Source organism: Ranitomeya variabilis, chromosome 5 (genome assembly GCF_051348905.1).
Source record: "Ranitomeya variabilis isolate aRanVar5 chromosome 5, aRanVar5.hap1, whole genome shotgun sequence".
NCBI lineage: Eukaryota > Metazoa > Chordata > Amphibia > Anura > Dendrobatidae > Ranitomeya > Ranitomeya variabilis.
Window position 1 is genome coordinate 235,386,474 of NC_135236.1, and position 17,400 is coordinate 235,403,873.

Genomic DNA, 17,400 nt, shown 5'->3' on the forward strand with positions numbered 1-17,400 from the left:
TGATAAAGTAACCCCCGGATAAGGCACGGAGGGTCCGAAAGGAGGGGGCCATGACCGGGCAGGTTGCAAGTGACGGATATGGGGGGGGAATTGGAAAAAGGCAATGGGACAGCAAGAATAAGCAGGGGGGGTGAGAAGTAGTGGGGGTTTGATAAAAGGGGAAGTGACATAGGGGAAGTGACCTAGGACGGGGGAAGGGGGGGCACAGGGGGTTAAAAAGAATGCAGGGAGGAGCCGGGATCCTCTTTCGCTCAGGATGGCCGGACATCAAGCAGCTCTCCCACCCGCAGGCACACCGAGCTCCCCCACATCTTACCAAGCATGGACGTCATAGCCAGGCTCCAGGCGGCTGCCAGCGCTCACCCCCCAGGATGGTTGGAAGGTATCCTGGGGGGGCGGCGGTGGTAGTAGCGGGGAGTCCTCGGTGCCAGCTGGTGGGGCAGGTACGGGGCACAGGAGTGAGGGCAGCGCAGGATCCCGCAGGACGAGCGCAGGGGGTTCCATCGGCAGGAGGAGTGCACCTGTGAGTAGGTGCCAGGCGGCGGATGCTGCACGCTCCACTGGGCAGGAGAGGCAGGGGGAATGGGGTCCGGAGCCGACAGTGGGGCGGAGGAGGGAGTCCACAAGACCCACCGCAGCACAGCAGCAGGGACAGGGATCACCAAGGGGGCATCCGGTGGTAGTTCCAGCAGCAGAAGGGCCCAGGGGTGTGAGCATTCTCCCCGCAGCCAGGCAGGAGAGCCAGGACACATGGGTCCTTTTCAAAGGCCCCCGGGAAGCGGGCTGCCCAGCGAGGCGCCGGTTGAGAAAATGCAGATTCCGGGGCCGTCTAACCAGATGCCTGTGGGGGAAGAGGGGGGGAGGAGGACAACCCGCAGGACTAGGCCCCCCGAAAGGCTGTCCATGGAGATGCCTGTAAGGGGGCAGCAGCGCAGGACGAGGAGCCCTTCCAGGGAGCGGGGGGCAAGCGTTAACAGAAGGCGACGGCCCAGGACTATGAGCACCCCCAAGGAGCCAGGGCCACGCATCGGTTTGCAGGGCCAGAGCCACCAGAACACCCAGGGCAGAGACAGGCAGGTGCATAGAACTTGTGACAGGGCGGCCACCACACAATATAGCCACGGGAGCCAAGAAAGAATGGGTGAGGAGCGCGCTGAGGATGGACGCTGGTCGCAAGGAACAAGATGGCCCTCATCCCTGGACGCGGACAGCGACAGCAAGGAGGATTCCAGGAGCACAGCGGCCGGGGGGAGGATGACTACCGGCGGCCTGGTAACTATGAATCCATGTTTCCATCATACCCAGATGCAGGCCCATTGCTAGCGGATGGGGGGAGCCAGAGATCACAAGTGGGTAGTATAGCCCCTATTTTAGGGTCCTTGGAGGCCACCGCTAGGGAAATGAGAGCAATGATAGCAAGCCTGGCAGACAGAATGGATCGTTTTGAGGGACGCGGGCCTGGGCATTTATCAGCTTGGACGAGCCCATACTTGCAGCCTGGGGCCGCTGGGGGTGGGGATGATATAAACAGGGCCACCGAGTCGGCAGCAGCTGGGGATGAGGAGAATGGGCAATTAGATGACACGCACGGGGATATATATTTTTGTTTTACGGGTAACTTGGGTATCCATCTTAAGAAAGAATGAAAGAAAAAATATGGAGGAACGAGTATGTGGACATCTTCGCGCTTTTGCCGGTAGAGAGGTTGAGCACAAAGTTAGGAAAGGAAGGAGGGAGGAAAGAGGAGGAGTGAACAATTACGGTGGCACATACGTTTACAAATTGGTGGCATGCATTCACGATATTGGGTAGCGTGATTGGGGAAAAGGCGCCAGAAAATTGCTCTCAACTGTTTTGCTACATGGACGCAATTGGGGAGGCTTACAAGTCGTATGGGGGACAAGCTTGGCTGCGGTATGATGAACAGTTTCGTCAGCGCAAGGCCATGCGGCCATCTATGAGATGGGATCAAAAAGATATTGGCCTGTGGCTTCAGATCATGTCTCAGAATCACAGACATTGGATGCCCTTTCAGGGAGGGGCCGGTGGCGCCGGCCATACAGGATACAGCGCAGGAAGCATGGCAGGGGGGAACTTCCAAGGTCGGGGCGGGAATCAAAAACATGGGCTCTGCTGGCAATTCAACAAGGGACAGTGCAAATTCGGAACGGGCTGTAAATTTAGGCACACATGTTCTAAATTTTGGGGGATCGGCACATGGGGCCAATAGGTGTCCTAGGAAGTACCACCGTAAGGTGGGAGGAGCCGGTCATGGTCAAGGGCAAAACACCAGTCAAGCTACACGCAATGCTCCCTTATCTAAGTAGATACCCGGATAGGGAAAAAGCAGACTTATTAAGCAAAGGTTTCAAGGATGGGTTTGTTATCCCTTCCCCGGCGTGCCAAACGCCACAGAAGCTGAAGAATCTCAGTTTGGCCTATCAGCACCCCGCAGTCATAAAGCAGAAACTTGAGAAGGAGGTGATGATGGGCCAGATGGCGGGTCCTTTTAGTTTCCCACCCGTTTCGGACATGGTGGTTTCTCCATTGGGCATTGTACCAAAGAAGGAACCAAACAAGTTCCGAATGATACATCACCTTTCATATCCTCGTGGTAAGTCCGTCAACGACGGCATCGATCCGGAGTTATGTGCGGTGCTATATGCATCATTTGACCGGGCGTTATATTGGGTAAGAAAATGCGGAAAAGGGGCGCTGATGGCAAAAACGGATGTGGAATCTGCCTTTCGGCTACTGCCGGTACACCCGGACAGTCAGCGATTGCTCGGGTGCTATTGGGAGGGAGAGTATTTCATAGACAGGTGTTTGCCAATGGGATGCTCGTTGTCGTGCTCATTGTTCGAAGCCTTTAGCACATTCCTGGAGTGGGTAGTGAAGGATATCACGGGATTGGGATCGTTGATCCACTACCTCGATGACTTTTGGTGCGTAGGTCCTGCACAATCAAAGGTGTGCGATACCATCTTAAAAAGTTTGAAGTGGGTTGCTAAGGAGTTCGGGGTGCCATTGGCTCCCGAAAAAACGGTTGGCCCAACGTCATGCATTTCCTTTTTGGGAATCGTGATCGACACTATACGGTGGGAGTGTCGTCTCCCAGGAGAGAAGGTGGCAGCCCTAAAAGAGGAAATAGGCAGGGCCAGGAGGGTTAAAAAACTGAAGCTGCGGGAGGTGCAGTCCTTGCTGGGGAGTTTAAATTTTGCATGTCCAGTCATGCCGATGGGCAGGATATTCACGAGGAGATTGGCGGCGGCGACGGCTGGTGTAAGATCGCCACATCATTATGTGCGATTGACGGCGGACAACAAAGCAAATCTGGCAGTTTGGGACACATTTTTAGAAAAGTACAATGGGCTTTCACTGTTGATGGAAAGGGGATGTTGTAATTCGGATATTGAATTATACACGGATGCAGCGGGCAGTCATGGTTTTAGAGCTTACTGTCAGGGGCAGTGGTGCGTGGCAGCATGGCCAGAGGAGTGGGTGCGCTCAGGGCTGACAAAAAACATCGCATTACTGGAAATTTTTCCAATCCTGGTGGCGGTAACACTATGGGGACATCGGCTGAAGAACCGGAAAGTTAGGTTTAAATGCGATAACATGGGAGTGGTCATGGCCATAAATAACATCACCGTGTCTTCGCCGCCAGTAATTAGAGTATTGAGACAGCTGGTGTTGGAATGCTTAGTTATCAATGCTCATGTTACAGCATCTCATGTTCCAGGAGAATTTAACTCGGTCGCTGATGCACTTTCTCATTTTCAGTGGCAGCAGTTTCGGGCGTTGGCCCCCGAAGCGGAAGAAGAGGGCTTACCCTGCCCTCCCGGACTATGGAACGTGGCATCAGGGCTGCCGAACCGCTGATCAAGTAATCCGTAACAAGTAGCACGTGGGCGGCGTAAGGATGGTCGTGGAGGCAGTGGGAACAATGGCTAGGCCGAGGGAGCAAGGACTTGTCAGAGGAGGAACGGATTGGGGTGTTATTGATGGGAATTAGGCGGGCCGCAGATGATAGCTGGTCAAAAAATTAGTCAACTAATTGCAGGATTAGCATTTGGGTTTAAACTGAGGAACAGAGCGGATTTGACAAAGAGTTTTTTAGTCAGACAGGCATTAAAAGGTTACCGTAAGGGAAGGGTTAGAAAGGACAGCAGGCAGCCGGTGTCATTCGGCCTGTTAGAAGAGTTAGGAGGGCAGTTAGAAGGGGTGTGCAGGACACAATTTGAGGTGGGCCTGTTTAGGTTGGCCTTTTCACTTGCATTCTTTGGAACTATGAGGGTAGGGGAACTGGTAGCGCCAGGCAAGGCCATAGCGGGGGGCATTCTATCCGAGGACATTATGAAGACAAAAGGCGGGTTGGAATTTTGGATTAGGAGATCAAAGACAGACCAAAATGGAAAAGGAAAAAGGGTGTTATTGGGAAAAGTAAGCGGTTCTATTATGTGTCCATGGAAATGTTTCGGTATATTCTCGGCAGGCAGGCCTAAACAAGGGGGACCGTTGCTATGTCACGAGGATGGGTCATTTTTGTCCAGGTATCAATTTATTAAGGTATTCTGGATGTGTGTGGTAAGGGCAGGTATGGATCCTGGTGGATACACGGGCCATTCCTTTCGGATCGGGGCGGCAACGGAGGCCGCGGTGGGTGGGCTGAGCCCGGAGACAGTGAAGCGAATTGGCCGGTGGGAGTCGCAATGGTACAGGTCTTACGTATGACCTAAAGGTTACGAGGCAGGGATTCCCCCCAGAGTTGGTACATCACACTAATTTCTTTTGGTTTGTTACAGGACAAGGTCCGATCATCATTTGGATCTTAGAACATTCATACGTTTACTGGGGAGGACAGCGGGCTGACAGACGGATGGGTGGGAGACAGTTAGGTATTGCAAGGGATAGGGCGGTGATTAGGTGGTTGGGATATCGGGGTTTAACATGGGGCCGGGTACTGCACAAGTTTGACAGGGCGGTATACCTCTACGGGGTCCCAGATATATTAATATTACATGCCGGGGGTAATGACTTGGGGTCTAGCTCGGGAAAAGGGTTGAGTGCCAAAATCAGAAAGGATGTAAGACAACTTGGGTTAGCATGTCCAAACTTGAGGCTAGTCTGGTCTGACATGTTACCTAGAAGGAAGTGGCGAGGGGCGCGGACAGTTGGAAAGATTAACAAAGCCCGGGTAAAAGTTAATAAAGAGGTATCTAAGTTCGTGTTAAGGAACGGAGGGGTGACGATACGTCACGCAGGCTTGGATTCTACAGAGCGAGATTGCTGGTTAGGGGACGGGGTGCACTTGAACACTGCGGGTACTGACCTATGAATTGAGGGCTTGCTCGAGGGTATACGGAAGGCCACAGCAGGGTCAGTTGGTGGGGTCTCGAGCACTTGAGGGGGGGTCAAGTGCTCTCGGTGTGGCGTTGGTGGGTCCTCGAAGCTGGCAAAAAGTCCGGTAAAGGGGGGATTCTTGCATAGCGGGACCCCCACTACCATGGATAGTTACTTTGTTGGTGGTCTGGTGATACTTGGGTGATACCCGACGAGGCAGGTCGGGGTCACGTTATCGTGGGACCCGGAGGGCCACCTGATGTTGGAGGTCGGGTGCGTGGTACCGATGGGTGGGTACCCGACGATGGAAGTCGGGTACAGGTTAACTGTGTGTAGGCAACCTCTTCCCTCAACTCGTGGTGCTTCCGAGCATGGGGAAAACGCGGCTGGAAGTAAGGCTGAGAGGGAAGAGGCAGTGCCGACGAGATAATCACCAGACCAGAATCGGGTTAGCTTCGAGGGCCTCACCAAGGGTCTTTTATTATTATCAATAATAAATTGGCTGCTGTGGCCGTTATTATCCAAAATACTGGTGTGGTGTGTTTATTCAAGAAAAGTGTGGGGAGTCACGGGGAGTCAACCGTGCCAAGGTCAAGTATTGCACTGGAAAGTGCCCTTATACTGTAGTCAATCTTCTGGCCATGTATTCTGCTAGAAGTGCCTTTAAGTTACCCATCGGTAATTACTGAATTATCGGCTCCTTTTTAGTTCTTTAGTTATATGAGGTGATTTTAAGGTCTGGATCATACGGGCTCTTATGTGTGCACTGTAGGTCAGTTTCTCTATGCACTTTAATGACGCAATGTAGTTCATAGAAATGACTTGTATTTGACATAGAAATGAGGATGACAGTCATAGGAATGCATAAAGAACATAATTTTCTGTATCATATTTATCATTGATTTTATATCTTGCTCTAGACTTTAAATCAGTGATTTCTGAACCTGCACAGAATGTATGAGTAATGTACAGTATCCTTCTTTTATCCCACTATGATAGAAAAATAGGACTGTCATCCTGTGGACATGATGGGATAATATGTCAAAGAATGAAGATGTGAAGCTCGTCTTCACTCCATTTATTATGAAATATGTAGGGTCCAATTTATTATTGCATTTGTGTCTATTTTTTTACTTTTAGGGTACGTTCACACAGGACTTTTTTGCTGCGTATTTTTGCTGCGTTTTTTTATGCTAATTTTCAGCTGCTTTTTACAGTACCAGCAAAGCCTATGAGATTTCAGAAATCTCATGCACACACATTGGGTTTTTGTTTGATCAGTATTTTCTGCTTTGCTGCGTTTTTTGGACATAGGGCATGTCACTTCTTTCAGCGTTTTTGCAGCGTTTTTGCAGCGTTTTTTCACCCATTGACTTGAATGGGTGATGGAAAAAACGCTGCAAAAACGCTGCAAAAACGCATGTAGCATTATTTGCTGCGTTTTTTGTGCAGAAAAATCATGGCCAGCAGGAAGTGATCTCACAGCCAAGAGCTTTGAGGTGTGGTTAGTGAGGTGTGAAGAGCCATTGTGAACCATTGTGAGGTGTGAAGAGCCATTGTGAGGTGTCCTGATTGTGATCTATTGTGAGGGAGTTCCTGGTAGTGAGGTGTGAAGAGCCATTGTGAGCCATTGTGAGGTGTGAAGAGCCATTGTGAGGTGTCCTGATTGTGATCTATTGTGAGGGAGTTTCTGGTAGTGAGGTGTTAGCCATGTCTTGGTATAGGAGGATGAGCATTAATGTTTCCCAACTAATCATGGAGGTAATATTTTTTTTAATTTGTGATATATCTATATCCGATTGTTTGCAATGGTACACTTTGCGATGCTCATGTGCTGTTATGTACATGTTCATGTGTTCTGCATGTGTATGTTTGTATCTTCCTTGTCATGAATGTTGGCTTCATTTCATCTTGCATTTGGTAATTACTTTTTCATTTATTTTTCCAAGGTGGAAGCAATGCCTGTAATTTGGGATGTAGCTTGCCCAAACTACAGTGATCGTCAAAAAAAGGCCGATGCATGGCATGTAATTCGCCGTAAATTGTTCCCCCGCTGGGATTCAGGAAGCGATGCTAAGCTCCACTGGGGTCACTCAACTTTATTATCATGCACAAATAGACAAAAAAACTCACCAAAATCGCACAAAAAACGCATCTGTAAGCAGCTGAAAATTGGCATAAAATATGCAGCAAAAATACGCAGCAAAAATACGCAGCAAAAAAGTCCTGTGTGAACTTACCCTTAGTGTTTTGTGCCATTTTTGTTTTAGCCATATTCATTTTTCCATTGACACCTCTTATGAAGTCTATTTTTTATGTGTTCATTGGATTTTGTTTAAATTTGCCATTGAAAGCAAAAACAGCCACATGTAAAAAGAATGTCAAAAGAGTTATAAAATTAGAAGTGAAGATTCAGATGATGAGCAAACATGGATATAAATAGAGATGAGTGAATCTCTTTGGGTCAAATACTTAACATCCAGCGCATCTTTGGACGAATGATCCCAGGAAATCCAAGGTTTCTTAAAACATCAATTTATTTCTTCATATTAAAAACAGGTAACAAAAAAGGTCAGGCAGTTTGGATACACTCATGATTTTAAAAAAAGGCATAGAAACCAACATTTTTCGACCCAGGCAGGCCTTAATCATGGAGTTTATCATGGAGTACAACAAACTTTATTGTTCATCATATTTTGTGGTTCTATGACTTGTGAGGCAGTGACCCCTGTTACAGCTAGGGGGCACTGTATGTTCTCCTCAGAATATGCAAGGAGGCGTATTGAGGCCATGTGAGTGCATAGCAGTCGCAGGCGTAACTGTGATGGTGAGACAGTGACTGGTGTCATTGTGAATGGCCGGTATGTGTCGCAGAGATGGAGAATGTCCTCTACGCTGTAAGCCCGTAATGTCGTTGTAGTACCACAAGTATTGGTTTAGTTTAAAGGGAGGCTTACATGGTTAGTGGGAGAGCTGGGCGGGCTTGACTAACCTCACATACACTGCCCACCTCTGGGGTGGTTACAGCTACATAATGTGACCAATGTTTGGGTCACGTGGCCTGTGTTAAGAGTGTAAGGACCTGAATGGTCAGTGTGTAAGGTCCTGGATGGCCTGTGTGTTGGAAGGTGCTGGGAGTAGGACTGGATTCCTGAAGAGCACATGAAGAGGCCATGGACCTGAAGGCCTGTGTGTTGGGTGGTCCTATGAGTGGACGGATGTCCTGAATAGCACACAGAGAGGCTGTGGACCTGGATGGCCTCTGTGCTGGAAGGTCCTGGGGGTAGGACCGGATTCCTGAAGAGCATGGGGTAAGGCCATGGTCCTGCAGAGCCTGTGATGGCTACTGTGTTGGGGAAGCTACAGTCCTTCTGTGATTTCTGTGATTCTGGAATGGTCGGGTGGCCAGGTGAGCAAGGCATGGTCTGGGACGGTGATCCCAGTTAGGCAGCTTCCCCAGGAGAGAGGACTGACGAGGATTCAGAGTGTGGAGCAGGAGCTCCTGGAAGGTAACAGAGTATGGGGGACTGTGTGCACTGACGAGGGTCAGTTAATGAACTGTGCGGTCGCCCATGGTAACTGGACGGCATATGGTCCGGCGTGTTTAGAGACTGCAATCTAATGTTGTGTAATGCTATGTGAGTAGAGACATTGATACGGCACATGGACAACCCTGGGAACTAGTCAGAGGAGGACTGGCGAGTGTATTGTCTGTCAAATGAAGGAAGCCGTGTAGTATGAACTATATGTGTGTGATGTGTAACATGACGATTTATGACATGTAAATATACTGCATGGACTGTTTAATGGAGAAAATCGTGCCTGTGAGACTGAATCCCGTTGCTAAGCGAATGTCCCCCAACACATGCAGTAAGCGCTATCTTACAGACTCTATTTTCCCTGTAGGATTACAGATGCATTTGTAGAAGTAGCACTTGTCGGCCACTCAGTGAAGATGAAGATTCCATAGGAGGGACTCATGCAAATTGTCTCTTCAGAGAGGAAGAGGACTAGAACTCTAGTGCCACCTATTGGAAGTAGCAATCCTAAAAGTCAATGTCGACCCTTTAACGAGACTTGTCACAAGACTTAGGAAAAAAGCCAAATCAGAATCTCATAATGTTGTGCAACTATGACAGCAGAGGATTTAGCCCTCTCCATAGCTGGCAATACATATAAAAGTATATCACACATGCAGGCATTTTGTGGCTCTAAAGACATGAGCGCCCACATGCACATTTTTTTAATGTGTTAAAAAAATTTGATAGAACTCATAAGTACAAAATTGATGTCTGAATGAACCCTTCCAAGTAAGACTAAGACTTGGGGAGAATCCTCTTGGTGCTACTGCAATCAGACTACATTATAGAAATAGAAAACGTTGCCATACCTTGGCACTCACTGAGTGCGTAGTTATAAAAGGTTGCAGGAGGACAGCTAGTCAGACACTTCCCTTGGTACAGCTTTGGGTTAGCAGAAGGACAGGTCTCACAATCATCATCTGATGTTCCTGAGCATGTCTCACAGCTGATGTGACAGGAAACACATCTTCCAGCATCCAGATCCTCATAGTAGCCATTAGGGCAGGAAGCCTTGCAAGTGCCATTGTAGAGAAGATACAAGTAACTGCATTCTTTCAGGAGGAAACAAGAGAAAACCCTTAGTAAGGCTAAATGTAAGAGTTTATCATTAATTATTTCTGCACTTTGAGGTTTTTGAATTTTGCTGTCTGTAAGATGAATCTAAACAATATGAAATATAAGTTTTCTATGGAATGATTTCTTATGTAGTCCCTTGGCTAAAAGATATATAATCCGATCAAATGAATAATTATTTAGAAATGTTTACTGAAAATATAATCAGGGTCATAAACCACAGTGAACGCACAGATAGCTGTTTTACCCAGGACATGTAGTTTGAGGGGACCTAAATGCCCCATACCAAATAAGAAAACATCGGGCTTATAGATGGCAAGTATTGGATGCAGAGCTCTTACTTGTAGGAACTTGAACTTAACATTGTGATGTAAGAATGCTTCAATAAAAGTAACATGAGTGTTTCCATAACAGACACAACTAAGCATCAGAAAAGGAAAACGGACCCCGATAATAGAACCGTGTGCAACCACTAGCTATTTACAGTACTCAAGTAGATAATGACACCCTAATGACACCCTAAAAGTTTTTAGACCAGTTCAGTGCAACTCTGATTATTAGATATTTACAGATTTGATAAAACCTCCATAAGATTTAATAAGTACAGTGAACAGTGAACCTCTGCCTTGAGAAGTATCATTCTGACTGTTTCTTGCGTGTTCCTGCATATATTATGTATGTGTTGTATGTGTGTGTCTGTATATATATATATATATATATATATATATATACACACTTCGAATGTGTCTACATGTACAATATTGTAATTTAGATTTCAGCTATTTAACCTCTTCGATATTATTAGTGCTCATTCAGACGTCAGATTTTCTCACATATGAGAAAAACGTGTCAGTTATTCAGATCAGACTTTGATCAGAGTGTGGTCCAAGTGTCATTCAATTTTCACATAGGTGGGGAGAAAATAAAAAAGCCTTTTTCTCCATCTTCTCCATTCTAACAGTGTGTGAAAACTGGACCATGCTAAGATGTTATCCGAGTGCAGTCTGATTTTTCCATGGACTCATAGACTCCCATTGCCGATTTTGATTGGATCAAAATAGGACACGTCTCCAATGTTTGCCATGGTCCACTCGGTCTGAGGAAAAGAATCGGACATGTGAACAACTCCAAAGAATATCATATGTATGAATGCTATCTGTAAAAAAAATGGATAGCACTCATACAAGAAAAACTGACATGAATGAGCCCTTAAAGAGGATGTCCGGCCCTGAAATCTCTCCCAAATTTTTTTTAAAGGGAACCTGTCACCAGAAATAATGCTGCTAACCTGCAGATATGCGGTTAATCTGAAGGTTAACAGTGTTATTATGCTGTTCACTGAATACAGCAGTGAGAAAATGAAGTTTATTCTTCCCGCCAGCATTTGTTTCAGTCATCGGGGTGGGGGCTCCGCAGGTTCAGTCACCACTCTGAGTATACAGAGCAGTGTCTGTAACTGTGTACCTGGCCCTGACTGACAGCTGAACCCCCTACATAGCGAATGTCAGTCAGGGCTGGGGGCACAATTACAGCTGTATACTCAGAGTGGTGACTGAACCCTTGGTGTCCCCGCCAAATTCACTGGAAGCCTCTGAGATGACTCATTTCATTTAAGACACAGCAGCAATTGGTGAACACTTGAAATACTTTTAGGAAGAAAGTGTGATGTTTAATGCTGGTTTATGTTCTCACTGCAGAATTTTTTTATTTAGTTAAATTAGTACTAGCGATGATGAGCGAATATACTCGTTACTCGAGATTTCCTGAGCACGCTCGGGTGACCTGCGAGTATTTTTTAGTGCTCGGAGATTTAGTTCTTCTCACCTCAGCTGAATGATTTACATCTCTTACCCAGCTTGATTACATGTGGGGATTCCCTAGCAAACAGGCAACCTCCACATGTACTTATGCTGGCTAACAGATGTGAATCATTCAGCTGTGGCGATGAAAACTAAATCTCCAAGTACTAAAAAATACTCGGAGGCCACCTGAGCATGCTTAATTTGTACGACTTTATGCTTCAGGTTATAGAAAAAGCTAAATGTGCAATTGTGTAATACCAACATTACAACATTGTGATTATAGGTGGGATGAACCCACCCCATAATGGCGTAACAGAGAGGTGACAAATCCAAAGTATGACTGCACTTTCAGGTAACTCTTCAGGAACATTTTTGGCCGCTATATGACTTATATACTGCATTATTTATCTCATCTGCATACTCTAGTCACTAGAAGCCTCTACACATTCTCTTTGACTGTTTCTGCCTCTTTCTCTCTTACTTTCCCCCCTTTGTAGATTCCTATAAGCAGCAGGTGTAATTTGATCCTTCACAAAAGACAGATCTATAGACAGATTTTAGCAGTTTTCTGAATTTGAGAGTGAATGTGAGAGAAGTGATTGATCATGCGTAAAAGGGAGCTTAATCTTTTATACTGTAACACTTTTCTTGTTTCTTTTCTATTGATTTATGAAAAAATAGAAATATTGCTCCTTTTTAACACCTTTGTGACCAATTAACTTTTGCAATATGTGTGAGTGCTTGTTTAATGCAGTGTGACACTATTCACTACTCACGGACAGAGCGTAAGGCAGAGAAGTCAGACAATCTGGGGTCAGACCCAAGAGAACATGTGGATAATCAATGGAAAAGACAAAGGCATAAGTCAGTTCATGGTCCAAGGGTCAAAATACCAGGAGATAGCGGATCAAAGCAAAAGGACAAGAAAAAGGGATAATCAGAACATGGTCAAAAGAGTCAGGCAGCAGAAGATCAAAACTCAGAACAACAGAATCATACAAATGCTCACCAAGAATCACAAACTATGTTGGCAGGGATCAGGGGCAGACAGCTCAGTTAAATGGCTTTGGCAATTGCCAGAACACCTGGAGAAAGTCCCGCACCGCTCAGTCACAGATTGGACAGCCGAGCTGTCAATCAAAGCACCAACAGCTCAGCATGCGCGTCACAAGATTAGACAGCGGAGCTGTCAATCAAAACACTGGCAACTCACCATGGCCCAGTTTCCATAGGACAGTATAACAAGCACTCACTGAGTGGAGGAATCATGACATGTGGTAGGAGTTGCAGATTGGAATGACACCATTAATTTTACCATTCATTTTTCATTATTCACTTTTCTATAACTTACTGAAAAATGGGAAAAAAATCCAACTAGGTTGAAATTGTAATTTTAAAAAACTGCAACTCAGATATTGTTTTTTGGGGTTTTGTTTTTATCGTGTTCAGTAAAAATGACCTGGCCAGATCAGGGTGATTACAATTATATCAAATTTGTACGTTTTAAGTTTATAAGTATTTCTTTAATTTTCTTTGTAGAATATATTTGGTTAGTGTTGCCATTTTCTGACACATGTATCTCTGTAACCACAGATGGGGCTGGTTGAGGATTTTTTTTGTGCACCAAGCTGATGTTCTTATTGATGTTATTTTGGGGCACTTAAGTTTGTTAATTTTTTTCTTTAGTTAGAGGGCATTTCACATATTGTTTAAATAATTTCATAATGTTGTACGTCTGAATTTTATGAATATAGATATACCAAATAAGCTTATTTATTTTTTTAAGGGATTTGAACCTGCAATCATTTGATCGTTTATATTATATACTGCAATGCTGCTGTATAATGCACAGTTTTGCAGTACTGTATATAGTTTTACTAACGTCTTCCAGCCACAAGCTTTTCTTCATAGGACAAACATGACAAAAAACGAAGATGTTCAGCAGACCTCTATTTGCTATATTAACCCATTAGCAGACTGCAATTGAATTGTGGGGCACAGGGAGGACAATGGGAGCTAATGCAAGAGCACACCTGCAAATGCACCTTTAAGAGTAGATGTACAAGGTCAGAAATTGGCAGCATTGCATCCAAAGCGCTGCCGGCTTTTGAATGCAGTTGATTCTGCATTTGTTTATTGAACCGTGTGGAATCACCGCATCCAATACCTTGTATGGGTCAGATTTATCTTGCGGAGACTCTCTGCGCTCTGGAAAGACATGCTGCATGTCTGTCTCCACAGGTAAGTTGCGGGCGTCGGAGCACGCATAGTGGACATAGAATTTCTCGAAATCCCATCCACTATGCTGTAACATCAGGATGCTGCGAGTTGGATGCTGCAGGTGAACGTTGTCCAAACTGCAGCGTTTACTGACCGTGCCACGTACCCTTACATGTCATTATCGGTGATTGTTAGTGACATTTAATTGGTTGAGAGAGTTTTTCACATTCAGTAATGTGGACCCCAAACACTCTAAAATACCAAACAGATCAGGTATTCACCATCCCCAGGTTCACCACCGGCTCCCCACTGCTGCTGCTCGGGTCTCAGTGTAGGCAATCACTTGTCTGTGAGGTAAATGATATGAGTCACTGAGCTCAGTAACTAGCTATTAGAGATGAGCGATGTTCGAGTTGAACTGTTGGCCAATTTCAAATTCGAGCTGTTTTGGGCGGTGTTCGAGTCGTTCGACGAACCCGAACAATTTGCTTAAAATTCGGCTGTTCGAGTTTCTGTTCGGTAACTGTTCGTTCACCAAAAGCCCAGCTTGATTTGCACATTAAAACTGTTTATCATTGTTAATGGACTGTTTCAGTGTATAGTGGGCGGGGGCGGGGATAGATCTGTGCTGAAATAACACCGATCTCCATTTTTTTTTCTTTCCCGCATCTACAGAGGGGCGGTGCAGTCTCTCAGCTTATCAGCAGTGCGCACACACACAGCAATGTGCACGTGATGCAGACAAGCAAGGGCATGTGTCATTGGCTGTGTATGTCACATGTCACTCCTTGCCCAATGAGAACAAGCCATTTGCCCCGTTGTCACCATTTCCTCACTGCTGCAGCTTAGTGTTAGACGGCACCGCTGCTGCTGTGGGTGCTATACAGTCAAAGAGTCTTTTTCTGGCAGCGAATTTTCTGAGAGATAGGTTTAGGGAGTCGGGAGTTGGAACTAGTTGTAATATCTGCCCTTTTCAGGGTAGGTTACAGCAGTTCATAGCACTGTTTGCCAGGCAGGTCTGAGCCAGTGCTGTGCAAGTGTTAGTCACAGCATTTGGTGTAATCTAGCTCAGCCAATCCTTTTGAGCTAGAAGCATTGTCTGATAGTCATCTGAGTAGCCCGCCTGTGAAGCTAGCTACACCGACTGTGTATCTCAATTTTTACTGCATCTAACCCAGTAAATCGTTTTGGGGTTTTGGGCTTAGTAGCAGTGTCTGCACGTCAGCAGAGTAGCCCGCCTGTGAAACAAACTATACCGCCTGTTTATCTCTATTTTCACTGCATCTAATCCAGTTGATAGTTTTGGGCCTAGTAGCATTGTCTGCACATCAGCAGAGTAGCCCACCTGTGAAACAAACTATACCGCCTGTGTATCTCTATTTTCACTGCATCTAATCCAGTTGATAGTTTTGGGCCTAGTAGCATTGTCTGCACGTCAGCAGAGTAGCCCGCCTGTGAAACTAACTATACCGCCTGTGTATCTCTATTTTCACTGCATCTAATCCAGTTGATAGTTTTGGGCCTAGTAGTATTGTCTGCACATCAGCAGAGTAGCCCGCCTGTGAAGCTAGCTACACCGCCTGTGTATCTCAATTTTTACGGCATCTAACCCAGTAAATCGTTTTGGGGTTTTGGGCTTAGTAGCAGTGTCTGCACGTCAGCAGAGTAGCCCGCCTGTGAAACAAACTATACCACCTGTGTATCTCTATTTTCACTGCATCTAATCCAGTTGATAGTTTTGGGCCTAGTAGCATTGTCTGCACGTCAGCAGAGTAGCCCGCCTGTGAAACAAACTATACCGCCTGTGTATCTCTATTTTCACTGCATCTAATCCAGTTGATAGTTTTGGGCCTAGTACCACAGTTTGGCCACTCAGTTCTGCTCAGTTTTCATCCATCGGTTGTTGTGCCAACAACTTCAGATACAGAGTTGCCAATTAAGCACTAAAATGAGTGGCAAAAGGCCTGCTGCTGGTGGAAAGGGGAATAGGCGTGTTGGAAAGGGAAAAAAAGGTTGTGTCCGTGAGGTAGTTGGCAAAGCAACAGTAACATCTGCAGAAGAAAGACCATCTTCCAGCCAAAGTAAGATGTATAATTCTTTTCGTGGACAATCTGATATGATCCCTTTCTTACGACCATCGCTACAAGCATCGCTTGTCTCCAGCTGCCCGTCTGAGCATGGGGTAGCACACATGGTTGAGTCTGTAGAGTTGTTTACGCATACTATAGCCTGGGAATCAGAGGTCTGCTCCAGAGTTTCTGTGAATCCAGACGAGGAAATGATATGCACTGATGCCCAGAATCTTTGTGAGTCGGATCCAGGCCCAGATGAAGAAGGTTCTGAGCATAATGTAGACCCTCGTTCCCAAACTGTAACTCCTGTTGGTGGAGACAATGAGGAAGATGATGATGAGACTGAGATACCTGATTGGAACGAAAACTTGACTTCTCGGTCGGGGCAGGAAGAGGTTGGCTCTGAGGACGACGGGTGTGAGAACACACAGGATGATGATGACGAGGTTGTAGACCCCACTTACTATCAACCTCCAGTCCGCCAGTCCATGAGGACAGCAGAGGAGTGGAGGAGGATGCTAGTGACGAGTCTGATGACGAGGTAATGGTGCGCCTTCCTGGACAGAGACGGAGTACTGGAAGCACGTCAACAACTGCATCCTCAACCCCAATTGTGCCTCAGACCAGAAGTCGTGGTGGCTCTTCAGGTCACACAGGCTCTAAGCCTGGGCATTTTTTGACATCACAAAGGATGACCCAACTCATGTTGTCTGTAAGATTTGTCTACAAAATCTCAGTAGAGGCCAAAAAATCACTAGCTTGAGTACTTCATGCATGAACCGTCACATGGATATGAGGCATAAATTGCAGTGGGAAGCTCACTGTGCTACAATGCGGCCTAGTGGGCCGGGTCAACCACTGTCTGCCCCATCAAGTGCATCCATGTCCTTTTCATCCTCTGTGACTGTGGGGACAGCAGTCGCACATGGTTTTGGAAGCAGACCTTCCACCTCTTTACCGCAACAGCCAGTGTGATTAGCAGGTCGTCAGGACATTTGCTAGTGGAAACACCTGCTGGTGTTGAGCGCTCTCCGACATAAACACCACATTTTGATCAAGGCAACATAACATCTCCGCCTGCACCTTCCTCACAGACCAGCAGTTTGCCGGGGACACCCTACTCAACTCCGTCTAAGCACGGCAGCCAGCCCTCAGTCCCTCAGATGTGGACAAGTAAAAGACCATTTCCTCCTAGCCATGACAAAGCTAAGAGGTTGAATTTCTCCATCTGCAAGCTGTTGGCTACAGAAATGCTGCCTTTCCGCCTGATGGACACAGAGGATTTTCGAGACCTTATGTCCGTCGCAG

The 17,400-nt window shown here is 46.3% G+C and overlaps 1 protein-coding gene across 1 annotated transcript in view; it reads right to left on the minus strand.

The window, feature by feature from the left end:
- Positions 1-17,400, minus strand: part of LOC143775586 (cysteine repeat modular protein 2-like) — a 422,741-nt gene that overhangs the window by 156,634 nt on the left and 248,707 nt on the right. Inside the window, exon 10 of the mRNA XM_077263910.1 lies at positions 9,734-9,976. Coding sequence (XP_077120025.1) covers positions 9,734-9,976 — 243 coding nt within the window. The remainder of the gene's footprint in view (positions 1-9,733; positions 9,977-17,400) is intronic.